This window comes from Emys orbicularis, chromosome 7 (genome assembly GCF_028017835.1).
Source record: "Emys orbicularis isolate rEmyOrb1 chromosome 7, rEmyOrb1.hap1, whole genome shotgun sequence".
Taxonomy (NCBI): domain Eukaryota; kingdom Metazoa; phylum Chordata; order Testudines; family Emydidae; genus Emys; species Emys orbicularis.
The window spans coordinates 12,894,947-12,917,225 of record NC_088689.1 but is presented as its reverse complement, the minus strand read 5'-3'; the positions used below and the strand labels follow the sequence as shown (position 1 = coordinate 12,917,225).

Here is a 22,279-nt window from a genome sequence, read left to right as displayed (position 1 = left end):
TTCTAATAAATAAATTGCTAATGAAATACCCCAGCCATATTATGTATTATGGCACCTCAGTAACCAGGCTGCAAGACAGCTGCCACAATGATAGGAATATTGGGAGAAAGGTGGTCCCAGAAGGAAGAGATTGCTGTCCCCCAGGCTCAGAGAAACATAAGAACCAACCAGACAAGACAAGAAACATCAAGCGAATGCGTGAAAGGTGCAAGACTGACAACCCTGGAGAATGAAGTGTTCTGTTTATCCTCAGAACGGGCAGCAGGAGTGAAAGTTCTCTTACACTGCCCAACTGATGGACTTTCACCATAACATGAAAGTACTACCATGAGGGATGAAAGAGTAATTGAGTCTCCATGGTCCAGCCAATCCTTGGCCTTTCAGTAGATAAGGCTGCCAAGAAGGGCACTAGCAGTGACGGTGGCAGTTTTTGAGGACATTTCCTGTTACTGGGAAATGGACTGAGATCCCAAAACACACTTCACACCAGCCAAGAATAGCCATGAAAATTTAACACCAACTGGTCACTACTGACCTGGGCTAGATTTGTACCAGGGACATAGATGTGAAAGGCTCTAAAGTGACTAGTTTAATTAATACTTGTACAGTTTCATCTTTTGCATAAAGTACTAATTATGTGCTAACTATCCCCATCTAACTGCTAGTCCTGAGCCATTCAGTTCTCTACAGTTAAAAAAAAAATGTGGCCCCATGCTATTCAGAACTTTAGGAAGTTGAAAAGGCTTTTTAATACATAGGGCCAAGCTGCCAATTGCAGTATAGCATAACTCCGAATGGGGCATAGGGCACAGGTGACTTTACACACCTTTCGGCCCCCCCACGCCCTCCCAGTTGTGGAGGCTGTCAGCCATAAAACTAGCCTGGCACAAATCAGAGTAGACTCAGGGCTGGTTTATCTCATGCTACCTCCCCAAAGGGGCTGTTCCACCAGCCAGGACTGCTAGAGCTCCTTGCGCTCCGGTCCCACGCCCTGTGCCGGGGAGGAGACCGCAGAGGTGGGAATACAGTTTGGGAAATCCTGAGCTGGTGCCTTAAGGCAGTTTTAAATTCCCTTTGCACCACCGGAGCAGAGCAAAGAGGACTTGAGATGCCATACGGCAGTGGTTCTCAAAGCCAGTCCGCCGCTTGTTCAGGAAAAGCCCCTGGCGGGCCGGGCCGGTTTGTTTACCTGCCACGTCCGCAAGTTTGGCGGATCGCGGCTCCCACTGACCGCGGTTCACCGCTCCAGGCCAATGGGGGCGGCAGGAAGCAGTGGCCAGCACATCCCTCAGCCCGCGCTGCTTCCCGCAGCCCCCATTGGCCTGGAGCGGTGAACCGCGGCCAGTGGGAGCCGCGATCGGCCGAACCTGCGGATGTGGCAGGCAAACAAACTGGCCTGGCCCGCCAGGGGCTTTCCCTGAACAAGCGGCGGACCGGCTTTGAGAACCACTGCCGTATGGAATCTCACCCACTCTGCTTTATTAAGTTATCTAAAGAGCACAGTGCCTGAGAGACTGTTTATGGAGGGTAATTTGAATTTTTTTTGCAGCTCAGAGCACTAAATCAGGGACAGCATGCTTCTGTAATCTGCACAACTGTTTTCAGAAAAACAAACAAAACTTAATAAAACATCTGTCACCCAAGGATCTCAAAATGCTGTACAAAGGAAAGCGAGTATTATTATCCCCATATACAGGTGGGAAAACTCAGGCAGAGAGCCAAAGTGCCTTCTTGCTCAAGGTCACATAGTCAACAGCAGAGCCCAGGTTTCCCAACTCCCAGATCCTGTGCTCTAACCAATGGACCATACTATTTCACTTTGGCCGACTTGAATGACCACTCATTTGCTCATGTTACTTTGGAACTCCAGCAACATTCTTGGATAGTGTGAAACAAATGATCATCAGCAAGATGTCATAGAACTAATGGGTCCTATCCTGCCAGGTGCTGACCATCCTCAATCCCATTAGAATTATGTCAGTTGAAGGTCCTAAGTACCTCAAAGGATGAGGCTCTTGCCCACCGCCTGAGATGTACTTACATCAGCTTTCCCTAGTGTGTACAATGTCTCCAAGATCTTGTGATGAAGCAAATATTCCATACAAGGCCCTGTCTCTCCCGATTCCCTCTCATTTTCTTCTTGAACTAGAATATCCAACATCTGCTCCAGGTGAGAAGGAATGTTGGTATCAGTCACAGGAGCTTTGTCATCTAAATAAAAAATATTCAGTTAAAATGATAAAAATAAAAACCACAATTTTCATTTTCCTTCGAGTTCAATTATAAACTTTTGGTTTAAAACATGGCCATTATGTTTATTATTCAAAATAACTATTAAAAGATCCCTCTGAAAAAATTGTTACAACATAGTCAGTGAGCTGTAAACAGAGTATTAAATGGATTTTTCACATCTACATAAATATGCTGGCCCAAATTTTCAGAAGGGAAACAGAAATTTTGGATGCCTAACCTAAGACACCTTAAAGGGGCCTGATTTTTCCAGAGGGTTGAGCACATACCTTAAAGAGACCTGGTTTTCAGAGGCATCTCAAAATAGATACAAAGAATTACTGGTCACTTTTGAAAATGTGGACTACTACACACATTATGGAGAAGTTTTACCTTAATGTGAAAAATAAAAGTGTGGAATACTAAATTTCTGACACTGTACTAGTCAGATGGCCCAAAAACAATCCAAGACTGGAATCTGTGGACAGCATCCAGAATCTATTTCATTTCCACCTGATCAATTCCTTCAAGAGTGAGAAAGAAAGAGAAGCCGATTTTTTTGTTTTAATCTCACAAATAATTTATATCCAAACTTCAGGCTCAATTCAATTTAAAAAAAAAATTCTTAAGTATGACTATTACATCATCTTTGTTAAGACTGTGTCTTGTTTTATTCAAATTTCAGAGTACAATTCAGCTCATAGATCTCTATAAAGGAAAAGAGCCAGATTTTGATCTCAGTTACACTGAAGGCCATGGAGTTACTTTGAATTTGCACCAGTGTAACTGAGAACAGGCATTAATCCAAGGTGTTGTATGGCACTGGTGTGTTTCTAGGAATTTAGAAACAAATTTTTATTTTGCCATATTTTAATTGGACAACTAACCCAGTGTGGAATTAGTCATTACTTCTTATGCAACAACCTAAAAATAATGGCCATCTGAATGCAAAAGGAAACAAGGTCACAGAAGAGAATTGCCACCTCAGAGCAATTTCAGTTCTCTCTCTGTCACCAGTTAGCTTAGACTGACTTGTTGAAGTGAGGCTTCTAAGACCTAATCCCTGCTCCCACTGAAGTCAAAGGTAAAATTTCCATTGATTTCAAAGGTAGCATATCCAAATGCATAGTTTTCAAGATCTTTTTGCAGATTTTCATTTGGGGGAAGGTGGTGGTGAGGGAGAGGTAGCAGCAAGAATGGAAGCTTGGGTTTTTTGCAAATAAATATTTAGTACAGAAGCCAAAGCTGAATTTATTTTTATTTTGCACCACACATGCTTATATGTCAGTTTCCACATATCATCTCGTCAGTTTCATCCTAGGAAGCACTACAAAGCATGTCCAAGGCAGGCAGTCTCAAGTTTCAGCTCTTAAGAGTACATATTGATTTAAACAAGAAATCAGAAGTCCTGAGGATGTGAACACAACATTCAATAGCCACTCTAATAGGCATGCAGAGATAAGAGTACATAGGGCATGGTGATATTTGTTTTTAAAGACAACAGATTAGAACAAGTGATTAGGAGGACAATTATTTATGTATTTGTTGGAATGGTGGAAATGAGATTTACATTAAGCAAATACAGCCATAATTCAGCTGAACAGCCAGCTTTTAAATTAAATGAAGAAGAGCAGAAGGCAGACGCTACAGCTTTAATTAACTTTGGTTTGATTCTGTCACACATGGATGAAATCTGTAAGAACTTTCACAGTTGCAGTCTCAAAATACCTTAAGGAGAGAGACAATCTGAGAAAAAAATTAAAAAAGATAAAATACAGAAAGATGCCCAGTACTGAGCATTGTATGAAAGTCTGACTGGCTTCAGAAATGATTGCTCAAGTGTACATGACTGAAAAGTTATTTTGTGAAGACTTGTGTTAAACCTTGGAAAGAAAAGAAAAATAGGCAATGCAACAGAAATGAGAAGGGTTATCAGAAGGATTACATTTCTGCAGATGTCTGTTTAGAGTGAACTGAACAGGTGAAGCCAGAAATTAGGTCTGACCTTAAAAGGTACAATTCTCAACATGGTGCACAGGGAATGCGGTATTACATCCGCTGTTGTTCACCCTCTATCAAGGTGCTTTGTCAAGGGTAAATCAAAGATAAAGGATATTTTAAAACAAATGTTTTTTGTTACTTTGGAAAAAGAAAGAGGAACTTGCTTAATGAAAACAGTTTCGCTATTTCCCAAACTTCACTTTTAAACAGCACTGAGGTAGTTCCAGTTTGCTTCTTTCCATAGTGAAGATGCAGGAAAAAAAAAAAAAAAAAGAAAAAGAAAAAGGTTCTCTTACCGGAGGTCTCTATGTAATAATGAGTAATTGCTTTCCAGTGGTAAACAAAATCTTCTTGTAACGGAAGGGATGGCGCAAGCTATGGAAACAAAATGAAACAAATAACCTAAGTGGTTAGAAATGATCAAAATGTTATCAAATTCAAAATTTTATCAAAATCAGTATTTCCTGTAGGACTGAAGCCTAAGCAGTGGCTCTAAAATTGTTCATACATGGACCACATTTTAATAATGAGATTGCCTCATGGACACCTGTACACCCATTTGTGATTATACAATGTACTTTGGCAACTAAAGGAATTGCTCACATAGGAAAGGAATATTAGGAAAGTACTTTCAAACTGTTTATATTGAAGTATTTTGTCCTTTAAGAAGAAAGTTAATCACACTCCTTTGCTTCTGCTCTTCATGTCATCTCCTCTTCCCACTTGCTTCCTCTACTCCCCTGCCTACGCTGGCCAGCTGCTTCCCTCGTTTCTCCTCAGGACATTCCTCTCTCATTGGCTGCTAGGAGCTCCAGTCCCTGAAAGAGGTCCCCCTTTCATTTAGAGGTTGACTCCTCTTTCTGGTTTCCAGCTGTTTTTATAGCCTTCCTGGCTCTTCTTTGCAATTAAGAGACTGGGCACTTCAAAGAGCAGCTGGAGACAAGGGGAGCCAGTATCATGGCCACCCAGCTCTCCATAGATTGCCAATAATTGCTCCATGGCGCACAGCTGGTGGGCCCAAACATAAGACATGGCATTCACAGCCATTCACAACCGGAATAGAACCTCCTATAACAAAAATCTCAAGACCTTCAACCTATCAACCTTAGGCTCTATTTCATTATATTATATTTCATTATACAGATTTTTTCTTAGGAAGGAGCCCTAAACTGCTAAAATGAAATGCAGCTACTCCAGAGGAAAGGATGCAGCAGCCAGGTGGATAATCACTGGGTAGAATGCTGCACCATAATGGGAGGGAAGGTCATCCTTACTTGAAAGAACTAAACTGCATGGAGCTCATTATATTCCCCTTAGAAGACTCAATGGGATTTGGAATCTGTGATTCTTCACGTCTAGATATTTCAAATTTGAGGCTTCTAACCATAAATCATTTCTTCCAATTTCCCCTTTTAGGGGCTATTTCCATGAAGTGCTGAGTTGCCTCAAATCCCAAGAAGCCAATGGAAATGGAGGGCTCTCAGACCTTTGCATACCCTTGAAAATTTTATACAGCCAATGTTTTTCTCTAGTTAATGAAGTTTACATTTATCTTGGCTAAAAACGCAAAATCTAATATATGAACAGCACATCATGTGCTGAAGGAAAGAGGAGTTCTTAATATTACTGACCTTTTGTACACAGGACTTTGAAATGAAAGACATTCAAAAGTAACTGTGCATAGTGGCTAAATATGCCCATATCAGCGTTAGGACACTCACTCCCAAATGTCAACTAAGCAATCAAATTTACACACTGTTTATCCATTCCCTGCTATCTGACTGCTCTTCTGTTCCCCCAAGGCTATCCTGGGCACTGACATTACATTTTACCTCATAACATTTTAGTGCACCAAATGTCATGAGGTAAAAAAAAAAAAAAAAGGCATCTGAAAGTCTTTCATTGAGCAGAATATTTATTTTACTATACATCTTGTTTAGTTACTGAAGAACAGAGAAGTAACTAAAAATACAGGACAGATCTTTACATATCAGGTTTTGTTTTCCTTGATGGGTGGCTGAAGCCATTATTACCATAATTTGTACTGGTTTCTATAATAAAATATAGTCAGAACTAAATTTTGCTTCATAAATGGCTGCAGAGAGCACTTCTTAGGATAAAGGGCTTTTCCCCGTGGCTTCTCAGCGAATATTATTTTCAAAAGTAACGCTAAAATAGATTCTATTAAAAATTCACCCTTGACTGATGCGATTTTCCTCTCCGCTTCTATTCTAGCCTCATCTGTTTCTAGGTGAATTCAGTGTTTCTGAAAGCCAGTGCCAGACTGAGGATTTCAATTTCCATCACTTACAATTTATCCACAGAGAGAGCAGCAGCAGCCACAAGCTTCCCAGACATTGTCCCTCCCCCAACAAATTGCCTCAACACAGCCCTCAAGGGACTGCTCTTAAAGGTGAAAAGGTAATTCAGGGCTAGATCCTGCTGTTCTTACTCAATTAAAATTCTTATTGGCCTCACTGAGTTTTGCTGATTGAGGATTGCAGGATTGGTCCCTCAGCCTACATGCTCCTGAAATCCCTACCTTTTGCTTGAGGTGCTCAGCACTTTGTTTTCAGACACTCTCCTGTCTCTTCTTATTTAAGATGTTTTCTTTGCTTTCACAAATGGTTTAATCTTATAAAATATAAGAGACGGAGGAAGAAAAATAACAGGCTGAGTAGGAAGGGAGGGCGTTTGACGGAGTGAAACTCCTCTACTAACTAATCACTCCTTCAGAGGGAGACAGCAAACTGAAGGAAAAAAATTTTTTTTTAAGTTTTAGATTTTTCTTTTCTTAGGCTAGAAAGGATTTAGTGCTGGTGAAAGCCATGGACAGCCCTAGACTAAGGGCTCGTCTACATAATTTTTTTTTATCCCTGGTATAACCTAGGGCCTGGTATACACATACATTTTGTATTGGTATAAAGTAACTCCTCACTTAACAATGTAGTTATGTTCCTGAAAAATGCAACTTTAAGTGAAACAATGTTAAACGAATCCAATTTTCCCATAAGATTTAATATAAATGCGGGGTTAGGGTCCAAGGAAATTTTTGGGGGGCAGACAAAAGACATTATATACTGTACAGTACTGTACTGTGGTTGGGAAGTGCCCCTGGCTTACCCCACACAGGCACAGCCCGCTGCAGGCAAGGACGCTAGGAAGCACCTTTCCCAGAGAAGAACAGGCTTGGGCTTTGCCAGGAATGCTCCAGGCCCGCCTCTTCCTGTCCCCGCTCCACTCCAGGCCCACCTCTTCCCATCCCCACTCCACCTCCTCTCTGGAGCATGCCACATCCCTCCCCCCCAGAGTCCTAAGCGCTGGGAGGGAGGGGGAGGAGTGGAGTCGCGGCGCTTCTCCGCTCTGCCCCCTCCCTCCCAGCACTTCGCGCTTAGGACTTTCTGGGAGGGAGGGGCAGGAGCAGGGAAGCGCTGCATCTCCGCTCCTCCCCCTCCCTCCCAGAAAGTCCTAAGCGCCGCCAAACAGCTGGAGGGAGGGGGAGGAGGCGGAGAAGCGGAACTTGTGCAATGCTCCCTTGTAAAGTCGCTGCTCTTCCACAGAATCTTACAAGCAGGCAGCCAAACGACGTTATAAGGGAGCATTGCACAACTTTAAACAAGCATGTTCCCTAATTGAGCAGGGACGTAACATTGAAACAATATTAATCGGGACGACATTAAATGAGGAGTTACTGTATTGATTTTATTAAAAACAAACAAACAAACAAACAAACAGACACACACACCTGAAATAGTTACACTGGTATAAATTGTGTTCATCTACAGAACAAGTACAGAACCAGCAGAAGTGCTTTAACCCTGATAGGGAGGGATCACCCATAAGGGTGAAAAGATAGTTCAATCTCCACAGCCAATGATCATCTACCCACTGAAACTAACAGGGCATTACTATTGACAATTTGAATAATGATTTCTTTTCTATAAGCATGGATACTTGTCTTCTAGGATCTGGACCAAGACCAAACACAATTCAAAGTTTACTAATGAACTACCGCATAGGAAAGAGCCACCTTAAAGTTATAGGCGAAAAAGGGATATATGCATTTACTCATCTGTTATATTTAACCCACGGAAATAATCTTATTGTAAGTTTACTATATTCAGCCATTTAATTAAAGTTTAATTAAGTTTCCATGAGTCATGACCAATTCTCAGTCCTCAATTACACAAAGAAAAGCTTTTGGCCTTTGGGGGGAAATTTTAAATCCCAATTATTTAAAAAATGATGTGCGTGTTCCTAGTTCAGATGGCCGGAACACAATAAGCAGAACCGCAAAAGCCGCCCACTATAGTCGGCAGTGATTGGCTATTGCCTCTGGTCACCCGCACCAGTAGCCAATGCTTCGCTGAACGAGGGTGTGCTCTAGTTTGCTCTATGAGCTTTGAAACACACCACCGACCAGCTCCTTTCTGGATACTTGTCATGACCCAATCCCACCCAGATATCCCCCCAAAACTAGTACTTTCGATCTAATGGGAATTAAAGATCCTTGGGGCGACTGCTAACTATAAAATTTGCCCAACTGTAGCGGGGTGGTCACCACGCTCCTGCCTGGAGGGGTTAAAAACAGCCCTGGAGAGGGCTGTGGCTGGGAAAAGGTTGATTGGGGAAGCAGCCTCAACTGGGGCCATGCCCCAATCAGGCCACAGCTGGCCCTAGAAAGGGGCTGCTAGTCTAGAGCTAGGCAGTCTCTCTCTGGCCATAGAGAGAAGGACCTGGCTGCCTGGGAGCTGAGCAGGGTACCGAGAGTGGAGCAGGGCTGGGGGAAGGCTAGAGGAGCTGGGGAGCTCCAGCCTGGTAAACCCCTAGGCTGCAGGCCTAGCTAAAGGTCTACGAAAGGTACTGGGGCTACAGGTATAGCCTGGGCAGAGGCAGCAGGTCCAAACCCACCTTGCCAATGATGAGTGGCCATTACAGACTGCAGTCTGCCCCAGTGAGCGGGGGCTAGATGGTGACTGGCAGTAGCCACTGAGGCGAAGTGGGGATACGGGGTTGGGGATTCCCCTGAGTGGGGAGACCCAGATTGGGGGTTGCTGCAGTGGGCAGAACCCCTGGGTAAAGGGCACCGGGGTCCACGAGGGACACGGAGGCCAGCGGCAAGCGGGACATCGGCCGGTAGAGGGCGCTCCAAGGCTGGGAGAACTAATTCCCTAGATAACCAGCAGGAGGCACCGCGCCGGTGAGTTGTCACCTCGCTACACCAAAATACAAATCTTAACAAATAAAAAAAATTTACTTGTTGGAAAAAAACCCATGTAAAGTCTTAGGAAACCAGACATTCATATGGATTTTCTTCACAGATTTTATAAACATTTGCTATAACATTTTTCAGACACTCAGAACCTTGGAAGGCTACCTCCCAGCTCTCTTACAACCTGACTAGGGGTGGGCTACAAAGACTGAGGTCAGGGTTTTCCCTTCAGTGCCACTCGGCCAGGTCTATGTACAAGGTAGAAGTTAACCTTTTGAAGGGTTAATAGATTCTGGGAAGTCACATGGGTGCTCAGCACAGAGTGAAAAGGAAGGGGAAGTGACATCAAAGGGGCATTAATGGCATGCGAAGGGTGTGTCCTCTTCCTTCCCAGATGGCTGAAACAGGGAAAGTCTCTGGGGATTATTGTCCAGTGTTTTTCATTTGATTTGCTTTTGATCTGTGACTGCTTGGTGGATAATAAAACTTGCACTGAGGAAAGAGCCTTAAAAAGTGCTTGTAGCTTTATTTCCCTTCTCTGGTTAGTGAAACCACACAGTAGTTTATAGGAGGCCATTGACTTCATATGTAAAGTTGAGCACGTGTGTAAGTATTTGCAGGATCAGAACTTTAGCTTGTAGCTGTTACCATTAGAAATAGTAATAAGCTTTTCTACTTTCTTATTTTATTCATAAATTATAAGAATGGAAGGGACTATTGAGATCATATAGATTCTAACCTGACCTAAATAACACAGGTCATAGGACTTCTCTGCATGTTTCTTGTGAGAACTAGAGTGTACCTTTAAAAAAATCCAACCCTGATTTAAAAATTACCAGCAATAGAGACTCCACCACAGTCCTTGGTAAATTATTAGGAAATTATAAAGGGAGGGTTTAGTCTAATCTGCCCTCAAAAACACATGAGTTATTACATTATATCTAATCAAGTGGACAACACCTCGCTCTGTGTACTTGTACAGATGAAGGTAAGGATTTGGGGCAGTATAAGCAAGTTTAAGTGATTCTTTACAAGAAAAGCCTAGTCATTCGTTAAAGTCAGTTTGGACTGGAAGGAACCTGTCATGACAATAACAGAAAGGAAACGAGTTAAAACAAATTAGGTACCTTTGTAATAAGGTACAACTGAGGGCTTGTCTACACTGGCAATTAACAGCGCTGCAACTTTCTCGCTCAGGGGTGTGAAAAAACACCCCCCTGAACACAGCAAGTTGCAGTGCTGTAAAGCGCCAGTGTAAACAGTGCCCCAGCGTTGGGAGCTACGCACCTCGTGGAGGTGTTTTTTTTAAGAGCGCTGGGAGAGCTCTCTCTCAGCGCTGCGCCACGACCACATAAGGGGCGTTAAAGCGCTGACGCAGCAGCGCTGTAGCGTAGTCAGTGTAGACTAGCTCTGAGAGATAAGCATCTAGAGAGATTTAGTAAGAATTTACAGACTCTAGCAGCAGCAAACACCTATTGTTACTGCCAATGAGCTATATAATGATACAGAATTATCCTGCTTTGAAGTGAAATTGACAGCTGTTCCAAATGCTCAACGTTTATGATTTTCTTGCTAGATGTAAATATCTCTAAAAAGCCCCAAAGGTTAGTATTAAAAAGACTTAAGCCTGATCTACATGAGAAAATTAGTGTCGCTCAGTGGTGTGAAGAATCAACCTAACCCTCAGTGTAGACAGCACTGGAGAATTCTACCATCGACCTAGCTACTACCTCTCAAGGACCTTGTTTCTTTCTATGAAAACAGAAGTGAGGAGTATAGGGGGAAAAAGAGAGCTACAAAACAACAACTCGAAACCCCATTTGCTGTGCATTGTCATTCACTTCTTGGCAGCCCTGAAGATTCGACACTCTTTGGATTAGTCAAACACAAATACACTGGTTGGGAGCACATCTGTCTAACAGCAGGGTAAAAACATCTGTTTGTAACAAACCTGTGACAGATTCTCGGGAACATACCAATCAACCCTATCAAATACCTGTAGTACCACTAAGAATTTGGACCTAAAATAACACAGAACAACAGGAAAACAAACACACAAAATCATATTCAAGGATGCCTCTGTCTTGAGATGGCACTACTGTACTTGGCTATTATAGTTATTATGATCATGCTATCAGGGTAATACATCACACAATGAAACTTCACTCTCACAGACCTTGGGAGGCAGGCCAGTCCTCGCTTACAGACAACCCCCCAACCTGAAGCAAATACTCACCAGCAACTACACACCACACCACAGAAACACCAACCCAGGAACCAATCCCTGTAGCAAACCTCGTTGCCTACTCTGTCCCCATATCTACTCTGGCGACACCATCAGAGGACCCAACCACATCAGCCACACCATCAAGGGCTCATTCACCTGCACATCCACTAATGTTATATATGCCATCATGTGCCAGCAATGCCCCTCTGCCATGTACATTGGCCAAACCGGACAGTCCCTCCGCAAAAGAATAAATGGACACAAATCGGACATCAGGAATGGTAACATACATAAGCCAGTAAGTGAACACTTCAATCTCCCTGGTCATTCTATTACAGATTTAAAAGTCACTATCATTGAACAAAAAAAACTTCAGAAACAGACTTCAAAGAGAAACAGCAGAACTAAAATTCATTTGCAAATTTAACACCATTAATCTGGGCTTGAATAGGGACTGGGAGTGGCTGACTCATTACAGAAGCAGCTTTGCCTCTCCTGGAATTGACACCTCCTCATCTATTATTGGGAGTGGACTACATCCACCCTGATTGAATTGGCCCTGTCAACACTGGTTCTCCACTTGCGAAGTAACTCCCTGCTCTCCATGTGTCAGTATATAATGCCTGCATCTGTAACTTTCACTCTATGCATCCGAAGAAGTGAGGTTTTTACCCATGAAAGCTTATGCCCAAATAAATCTGCTAGTCTTTAAGGTGCTACCAGACTCCTTGTTGTTTTTGTAGATACAGACTAACACGGATACCCCCTGATACTTGACATCACACAATGGTGAATCCTCATCTGGATTCCTGTCTTCATCTTTGCAGGGATTGAGAAGGGCAGCAAAGATAGCTGAGATGGGGTAGGATTTACAGGTGATAAGACTGCAAAAAATTAGGATTTTTAAAAGATTGTATTATAAAGAACTTCAGCAGATACAGAAGAGATGTGTTTAGAAAGCATCCACAAACTAGGATTATTTAGGCAGCAAAGGAGAAAGACTAGAGGATATTTTGATTGAGATATTCAAAATTAAGAAAGCAAAATGAAAAATGACTGGCCCCTTACTTTTCCCCCCATCACAATGTTGGAACAAGATGATAATCAATGAATTAAAGGGCAGTACAGTTGGAACAAATGATTACACACTGTACTGTCAACCTTTGGAATTCCTTGCCATAGGTCGCAGAGTCAGTCACTGTGGCTGGATTATTATTTCATATGTGAAAGCTAAGCTAATAAGGGTAATCAACTGTCACCTTGCAAATTGGAAACTCAGACTATAGGAATGTGTTTCTAAAGTTAATTGTTCCTCTACTTAGAGGGCGGGACAGGAGCATTACAAAAGTGAATAAAATTGCATGCCTGAAGAGATCAGGAAAGCATCATCCCTCTCCACCGCACTGTAGAATGTACCCTATGAACTTTACTGGTAAAGTAGAGAACATTTGCCTCTGTAGCATCAGGCCTGGATCACTTTCAGAGGCAGGATACGGCCCCAGTGCTCCAACCTGTTCTGAAAATCCTGTTTCTATAGACGTTACAAATAGAAGGTGATTCTAAACTGATCTGGAGCCAGCGAACCTCCTTTCCCACCTGCTTGATCTGAAATAGTCCAGGGTTTACTGACTTCCAGGACACACTGCACTAAAACCCACAAAGGAATAAGAACTGGGATTAGAAATTAGGAGTTTCTGGGTCTCAGTCCTGTGGTTAGAATACTGTACCGCACCCTTCTCAGAGAGAAAGTTGTAGCCATGCTCAATATCCTCTCACTTTTGTGAGTTCATGTTTCATTCTTGCTATTTATATCCTAATGCTGCAAATACTACTGCACATAGTACTTACTACTGTGAGTAGCCCCACAACACTTGTTGAGCTTACGCATAGGAATAAGAGACACAGGATGAGGACTTCAACTTGTAAACGGGATGCCAAGAGGTGAGCGTTTCGGTTCATAGCAGTCACAAAATTACATGCTTCCCATTTTTTTTAAATTTAATTTTATTTTGTTTTATCCTCTAATTGCATTTAATATCTTTACTGATAGGCATATTGATTTTTCTTAGTATTTCTTGTGGCCCTAAAATGAACACAGGTACTTTTGAGTATACTGGCACACAAATAAGTAAACAATCATGTAAGCCCAGTTCTGGGAATAATATTTATTAGTTAACTTTCATTGCAGAGCCAGCAAGAATAGAAGTCTTTCACCCAATCCTGCCACCCTTACTCACTTAAGCAGTTCCATTGAAGACAATGAAACTGCTCACATGAATACCGTTTCCAGACTCACGCATCCAGTATTTGTTGGCAGGAGCGCAGCCAGCTTTTTTGCTGCCCTAGGCAGCGGAAGGTCCCACCCCCGAAATGCCACCCCCGACAGAGGCAGCGGAAGGTCCTGCCCCCAAAATGCCGCCCCCGACAGAGGGGGCAGAAGATCCGGCCGCCGCAGTCACCGCCCCCCAATGTTAGTGCCCTAGGCGACCGCCTAGGTCGCCTAATGGGTTGCACCGGCCCTGTTTGTTGGTCCTACATACATCTTCTATTTATTATTGTATTTGTACAGGTCACCAACACAGTGTTTTCATGGAAATAGCTATCTTTTTTAAGAACTTCACTCATTGGTGGTTTTACAGTTTTAAAAACGATAACCTCAGTAAGAAGATGATCTTGAAAACAAACATGAGCCTAATTTTACACGTGACCAGTCTTATTGAAATCAATGTGACTACTCACATGCATAAAGCTAAAAGATCACAGCCTAAATTAACATCTGAACGTGCATCTCCCATCAGGTATTAACAACTTTAAGGCAGACCAATTTTCATCTCTAAGAACATTTTAAGGGTTACTTTAATAAATTTTATGATTATTCCTATTATTTCACTGCTAATCTTTAACATCTAAACGAAGGCTGTATTGTTTCAAGCTCCAATCTTGCAAATACTTATGCCCACTGAAGTCATGGGGCTAATCAGGTGCTTAAATCTGAGTATGTGCATAAGGGTACGTCTACACTTACCGGAGGGTCCGGCGGCAGGCAATCGATGTTCTGGGATCGATTTATCGCGTCTGGTTTAGACGCGATAAATCGATCCCGGATCGATCCCGGAAGTGCTTGCCGTCGACACCTGTACTCCAGCTCGGCGAGAGGAGTACGCGGCATCGACGGGGGAGCCTGCCTGCCGCGTCTGGACCCGCGGTAAGTTCGGACTAAGGTACTTCGAATTCAGCTACGTTATTAACGTAGCTGAATTTGCGTACCTTAGTCCGAAGTGGGGGCTTAGTGGGGACCAGGCCTAAGTGTTTGCAGGATCAGGGCCTTACAGGTTTCATAGTTGCCAATACAGTCACTTATCTCAAAACACTTTTCAGAGATAAATAAAAAATAACAGTAAAAAAGACAAATTAAGACTTACAGGTCAGTGAGAAAAGGTACGTAATTCATAAACTATTTTAAAAATCTGGATCTTGTGAAAAACAAATACAACATGCAAATAGTGAAAATAAAATAAACCCATCTTGATAAACAAATCATAGCTACATAGTTTGCAAAAGCAACAGGTTGAGAAATGGGCCCTGCTACTTAACTTCCCCAAATGCAGCCTTTTTGGAGGCTATGCAACTGACTTTGCCTGGTATAAATCCAGTTTGATTTTTCAGTCAATATATTTAAAACAAAAAATGTTTATGTATTAAAAAGCAGAATTTCTGGAGGCTGTTAACTGCGCAGGGAACCAAAGAGAGACCCTGGTGTAGGGAAAGCCTGACACTGCTACACCACACTGACCGAGAAAATCCTGGGCAGCTCCCCTAACCCAACTGTATTCTTACTTGGGTCTGCAAAGCACCCAGCACGTTTTTAGGCACTCAGAAACAATAACTAACCACCACCCCTCCTGAAGGCATCCTCAGCTCTGCCTTGGGGCAAAGGGGAGCTATTAATGTGAATACTGATCAGTGACTGCTCCACGCTGGCTCTAAAACCCTGGGGGGGGGGGGGGAGATGCACCTCTACCTCTCTGCCCTTGGGGCAGCGGGTGGCGAAGACTGGGCTAATGGGGGGTTTATTAACGACGATGTTACCGGTGGCTGGGCCTGTAGGGGATTTCTCAGCCCGTCTCAAAGGCCCGAGAGAGAGATCTTCGCCTCTCCCCGCTGGCTACCGGGGACAAGGGGGTTATGCCAGTGACCCCGGGGTGATTGCTCTCAACGGGCCTCGGGGGTCCTGGCTGCCCTCAGCTGCCCCTTGTGGCCCCCCGCGATGGGGAGGGTAAATTCACCCCTTCCCCAGTGCGGATAACATCGGTCACCACGCAACCGCCCAGCCCCCCACCCAGGCAGCTTCGCCGCCCTGCCCTGCCCTGGGGGCAGCCAACCAGGGACGGCTCCCCGGGCTGCAGGGGGGTGGCGGGGAGGGGCCGTAACAGCCGCCCCCAGCAGGCACAGGAAGGGGGACAATGGGGATCTCGCCCCCACCTCTGTCGCCTCCCTCCCCGGCAGCGGGATCCAGGGGGAGGCGGAGGGGCAAGCGGGGGCACGGAGCAGGAGCGACGTGGAAGGGGAGCGACGGGGCTATCAGCGGGCGCGTTCCCCCCGGGCGGCCCCGCTCCCCGACTAGGCCCCAGCTGGATCCCCGGTGTGGCGTGGCCGGGCCGGCCGGCGGCCTTACCGCCTCCACGGCGTGCTGCAGGATGGAGGTGAGCTTGGAGAACATCCTGTCCCTGGACTGGAGCAGCCGCTGCCGGGAGGATCGTGAGAGCTCCTCGATCCGCCGCCTCCGCTCCAGGGTGAGGGCTGCATGCGGGGGGCCTGGCCGCGGGGATCGGGCTAGGGGCGCAGCCAGGCAGCCTCTTGCTCTCCCTCCCCGACAGACACCGTGGCACTGACACCCGCCCGCTCTGCGGCGCCGGCTGCTGAGGAGACGCCTTTCCCCGCTCGGCCTGCAGGGGCCGCTGCCCCCACAGCCCAGAGCGGGTCTGTGGGGGGAATCCCCGCCGCTGGGCCTGGGAGCCCCGTCATGGAGCCCCCTCCTCTAGCCCCAATGGCACCAGCCCCTTTGTTTAGTCCCACAGGAGCCCCCTCCTCTAGCCCCAATGGCACCAGCCCCTTTGTTTAGTCCCACGGGAACCCCCTCCTCTAGCCCCAATGGCACCAGCCCCTTTGTTTAGTCCCACGGGAGCCCCCTCCTCTAGCCCCAATGGCACCAGCCCCTTTGTTTAGTCCCACGGGAGCCCCCTCCTCTAGCCCCAATGGCACCAGCCCCTTTGTTTAGTCCCACGGGAGCCCCCTCCTCTAGCCCCAATGGCACCAGCCCCTTTGTTTAGTCCCACGGGAGCCCCCTCCTCTAGCCCCAATGGCACCAGCCCCTTTGTTTAGTCCCACGGGAACCCCCACCTCTAGCCCCAATGGCACCAGCCCCTTTGTTTAGTCCCACGGGAACCCCCTCCTCTAGCCCCAATGGCACCAGCCCCTTTGTTTAGTCCCACGGGAGCCCCCTCCTCTAGCCCCAATGGCACCAGCCCCTTTGTTTAGTCCCACGGGAACCCCCTCCTCTAGCCCCAATGGCACCAGCCCCTTTGTTTAGTCCCACGGGAGCCCCCTCCTCTAGCCCCAATGGCACCAGCCCCTTTGTTTAGTCCCACGGGAGCCCCCTCCTCTAGCCCCAATGGCACCAGCCCCTTTGTTTAGTCCCACGGGAGCCCCCTCCTCTAGCCCCAATGGCACCAGCCCCTTTGTTTAGTCCCACGGGAACCCCCTCCTCTAGCCCCAATGGCACCAGCCCCTTTGTTTAGTCCCACGGGAACCCCCTCCTCTAGCCCCAATGGCACCAGCCCCTTTGTTTAGTCCCACGGGAGCCCCCTCCTCTAGCCCCAATGGCACCAGCCCCTTTGTTTAGTCCCACGGGAGCCCCCTCCTCTAGCCCCAATGGCACCAGCCCCTTTGTTTAGTCCCACGGGAACCCCCTCCTCTAGCCCCAATGGCACCAGCCCCTTTGTTTAGTCCCACGGGAACCCCCTCCTCTAGCCCCAATGGCACCAGCCCCTTTGTTTAGTCCCACGGGAACCCCCTCCTCTAGCCCCAATGGCACCAGCCCCTTTGTTTAGCCCCATAGGAATCTCCTTGTCAACCCCCATATTTTGGGGGGGGAAATCCCTTTTATTCAGCCTATAGAGACAACGGATCCCATATTTGGAGGAGAAAGGGGGGAAATCTCCTCTAACCAGCTCCACAGGGACTAAGGATTCCATTATTTTTTCTGAGGTGGGTGGGCCTGCGGTGGGGAGGAATCTTCTCACCCAGCTGCATAGACACCAAGGATCCCATACTGGGAGGAAGGGTGGTGGAGTCCCTTTCATCCTGCCTACAGAGATCTGGGATTCCCATATGAAGGAGAACTGGGTAAAAGGAAACATGTTAAGTAAAAGCATTAGCAAAGTGTAGAAATGATGGCGATTTCAGGTCTCTGTCAGACAATGGGACCATAGGTCTGTCACTCCGATCTTGTGTTTTGTTTGGAAGTACCCACAGGGCGCTCCAGTCACTTCATGGGGCTCCTCATGGATGGAGTAGCTTGCAGAATCAGGCCACTGCAAGCTCTTATGCACATGCTTAATTGCACACAGCTGAGAAGCCCTGGTGTAAGGCTCTGATCCTGCCGATATTTACCCATTTGCTTAACTTTACTGCTGTGAGGTTTGAAGGACTGGGGTCTAAGTGCCTGTGTGATTGGGACCTAAATTTAACGTGACATAACAAGTGAGAGTTAAAACCAAACAAAACTGGTTTTTGCAAGTGAATAATTGTACATAGGTACTTGAGGAACAGTGGCTGCCGCGGAGCACAACTCAGACATTTCTTTTTCATAATCAACAACAAAAGAAAGCGTAGTAAAAATGTTTTGTTTTTATTGAGGCTTTTATTTTCAGATTACTAAATTTATCTTTTCTAGGTTGCCCAAGTAGCTATATTTTACACTATGTTCTTAGTAGATGTAGGTTTTGTATATGAGCAATAGTAAAGAAGTTGAGAGTATCTCTGCATTTATGTATTGAGGTAATTAATCCATTTGATCATATGTCTGGAAAGTGTCCATAATGTGAGATTAAGATAAAAAGTTTTAACCACCTTTTTCGGTGTGTTTGGACCTGTTTTACCAGTAAGCTTTTTGGGGCAAGGGTCATCATTTTATTATTTGTTTGTACAGAGCCTAGCATGATGTGGTCCTGGTCCAGACGGGGGCTCCTATGTGCTTCCAAAAGACAAATAATAATAATAATAATAATAATATTTAATATAGTATTCAGGCCAGGGGTGGGACATAGTCTCAGCTTTCATTTAAAAACAGTAAATTTCTAGCCCTCATGGTTTTGAAGAAAACTTTCCAAATTGGATGGAATGTAACGGATGCCGTGATGTCTGCCTGCATCTTCAGAAAGCTTCAGACAATAACTCTGAAGTGTTAATTCCCTAAAGCCCAGTGATGATACTTCTGTGTCAACATCAGCTATTTAATTGCTGATCCTTTTAGCAGATGGACTTGGAAATGTAGTAGGAGTGAAACAAATTGGGAGGTGGGAAATGGGAGTAGCTGCAGGGAAGAGGAAATGCAAAGGGAAGAACAAAGGAGACAGGGAAAAGGGAGAAAAACATAGACAGCAGAGCGGGAAGGAAGAGAAATAAAAGGCAGATATGGTGGTAGTCCTACAGAAGAATAGATTTTCTCACTGAACGATGCTGAATGTGTAAGGTTCTGAACAAACACCACCTAAAAGTTTAGTTATTAAAAGGCCAGGTTCTCTGCTAACCTCTCAATGACATCAGTGGAGATTTCTGTAGATAGAGGGAAGTATGGAATCCTGAATGTATACCCTGCTCAGAGATCATAACTGAATGTGGTATTTGGCCCCTGCACAGAATGACACCTCTGATCTAGAGACACAAGGTGAGTGAGGTAATATCTTTTATTGGACCATCTTCTGATGGTGAAAGAGACATGCTTTCAAGCTACACAGAGCTCTTCTTCAGGTCACCAACAAAAGGTGGTCCAATAAAAGATATTACCTCACCCACCTTGTCTCTCTAGTATCCTGGGACCAATACGGCTACAATACTGCAAACCCCTCATCTAGGGCACATGATTTCTTCAGTGTGAATTTCGGGGGACTTTCTTTGATTTCCTATATTTTTACTGGGGTGTTTAGGAGAGTGTGGGAGTTTTAAATGATATTTACAAGTGCAAAAATATTTTTTTTCTGGGTGAAGCTTACCAATCAATATGGGTAGCAGAACAAACAAAGAAACAGTTCATCATTTTAGGCACCTTGAAGATATACAAGGAGACAGTTTTATAACAGTGAAAGTATTTCTAAGCATACTTCATAATTTATGAAGTCATAAATCACGTAAAGACAGATGGTAAAGTAGAACAGAGCTTTTCCAAGTACTTGAGGACCTCTTCTAAGAATGCCTTTGCACATAAAACAGTTTTAAAAACATCTAGAACATTTAGATGTGCTTAGAATTAGTTTTATGGTCATAAAAATGAGTCCCTGCAAGGACTGCTCGACTCTGAATTTCTCACTTTAAGAAAAGAAAAGAGAATCTTACCATTTTATGATTACTCCTAAGCATCCCCTTAAGCCTATTACACATAACAAATTGAGTTAGCGAGAATAATACTGAATATAATCTCCAATACATAGGGCTTGCATCTGTAGCCACTCTCTGTGCAGAACTGCAATTGATGCTATAGAATCTGGTCCATAGTACATATATTATATATTGTAGCTGTGCATTTTTGTGGACTCCTGAAATAGTTCAGACTATCAGACAAAAATATGTAGGTATCTCAGGCCTTGCACTACTGGATATTTTTTTTCAACCAGTGCAGGTTTTTGCTACACCAGTGCAAAGCACTATCATAGAAATAATGCAAAAAGTGACTTATCTATGACAACATGCATCCGACGAAGTGGGTATTCACCCACAATAGCTCATGCTCCAATACGTCTGTTAGTCTATAACAGGGGTCGGCAACGTTTGGCACGCGACTCGCCAGGGTAAGCACCCTGGCGGGCCGGGCCAGTTTATTTACCTGCTGACGCGGCAGGTTCGGACGATCGTGGCCCCCACTGGCCGCGGTTCGCCGTCCCGGGCCAATGGGGGCGGCGAGAAGCGGCGCGGGCGAGGGATGTGCTGGCCGCGGCTTCCCACCGCCCCCATTGGCCCGGGACGGTGAACCGCGGCGAGTGGGGGCCGCGATCGGCCAAACCTGCCGCGTCAGCAGGTAAATAAACTGGCCCGGCCCGCCAGGGTGCTTACCCTGGCGAGCCGCGTGCCAAATGTTGCCGACCCCTGGTCTATAAGGTGCCACAGGACTCTTTGCTGCTTTTACAGATCCAGACTAACACGGCTACCCCTCTGATACTTACCTATGACAAGTATCAGAGGGGTAGCCATGTTAGTCTGTATCTGTAAAAAGAGACAGAGTCCTGTGGCACCTTATAGACTAACAGACGTATTGTGCTCCAATACGTCTGTTAGTCTATAAGGTGCCACAGGACTCTTTGTTGCTTTTTACCTATGAAAGTGCAGAAAAACTCAGTATAGACATGCTTAAGCTATACCCTTGGGCTCCTGGGGATGATTCAGTTATGGACATAGAACCAGTGTCACACCATATAATAATCCCATTTTTATCTGCTGATTTAGGACTGGTTCTGTTTCCACTGAAATCAATGGAAACTTTTCCATCAATTTTAATAGACGTAGGAGCAGAGCTTTGCTGTGCTGTGTTTTGTGGGACATGCAATTATTTTGCAGGGTGGGACATGCTTCATTGTTGTTGTGAGGTACTGAGGTCTGTAATAGAAATGCTGCGCATTAGAGTTTAGCCTCCTGCTTTAAAATGGATTAAGAAGTAGCTGAGAGTCAAACATTTGAATCGAGAATGAGATTGTTTTTGGAACAATAGCTGTTTTTTATCTCCTAAATATTCAGGAAATTGTTCAGATTAAATTAATTTAAATGGAATAGACAGTGACGTAATGCACTAGCCTTTTATATCTGAAGATGTAGCTTCATATCCTATAAAGCTTGATGGCACCACTCCAGTCTGTAATGGATATACTTGCCAGCATCACAGAAGAACATCCCTCAATTTGACTTTTTGTTCAGGAGACGCTCAAGATTTGTCTGGCAAAATTTTGTAAGCCAGAATGAAAGTACATTAGTATACCTGTGAACTTTCTACGCTCTGCACCATAATTTCTTATTTTCATGATGACGAAATTCACACCCAGACTTTCAATGAATGATTAGAAGGATATTTTGAAGATAAAATTAAGAATGGGATTGTGTGTTGTACCTTTTAGAGGTTTACCACAAAATTTACTGTGTTTGGGGAGGGCTAAAGTGACCTTAAGCCATCTTTGTGCCCTCCTGATTCCAACCTGCTCTAGGTGTTGAAATGGCCCCGTGGGGATTTCGTAATTTATAGCAGCCTGCCCTCTGCTGTCTACGGGTGGCAATGATGTCCAGAATCCTGTAGAGCAGGGGTTGGCAAACTTTTTGACCTGAGGGCCACATTGGGGTTGCGAAACTGT

General features: G+C 44.9%; 1 protein-coding gene across 1 annotated transcript in view; it reads right to left on the bottom strand.

Moving 5' to 3' along the window:
- The window catches only part of FHIP2A (FHF complex subunit HOOK interacting protein 2A), a 35,349-nt gene extending 29,188 nt beyond the window's left edge, over positions 1 to 6,161 (bottom strand). Inside the window, exons 1-3 of the mRNA XM_065407813.1 lie at positions 6,117 to 6,161; positions 4,527 to 4,605; positions 2,042 to 2,211 (exon numbers count right to left, since the gene is read on the bottom strand). Of these exons, the coding sequence (XP_065263885.1) occupies positions 2,042 to 2,211; positions 4,527 to 4,605; positions 6,117 to 6,161 (294 nt within the window). The remainder of the gene's footprint in view (positions 1 to 2,041; positions 2,212 to 4,526; positions 4,606 to 6,116) is intronic.
- Positions 6,162 to 22,279: the final 16,118 nt, after the last annotated feature.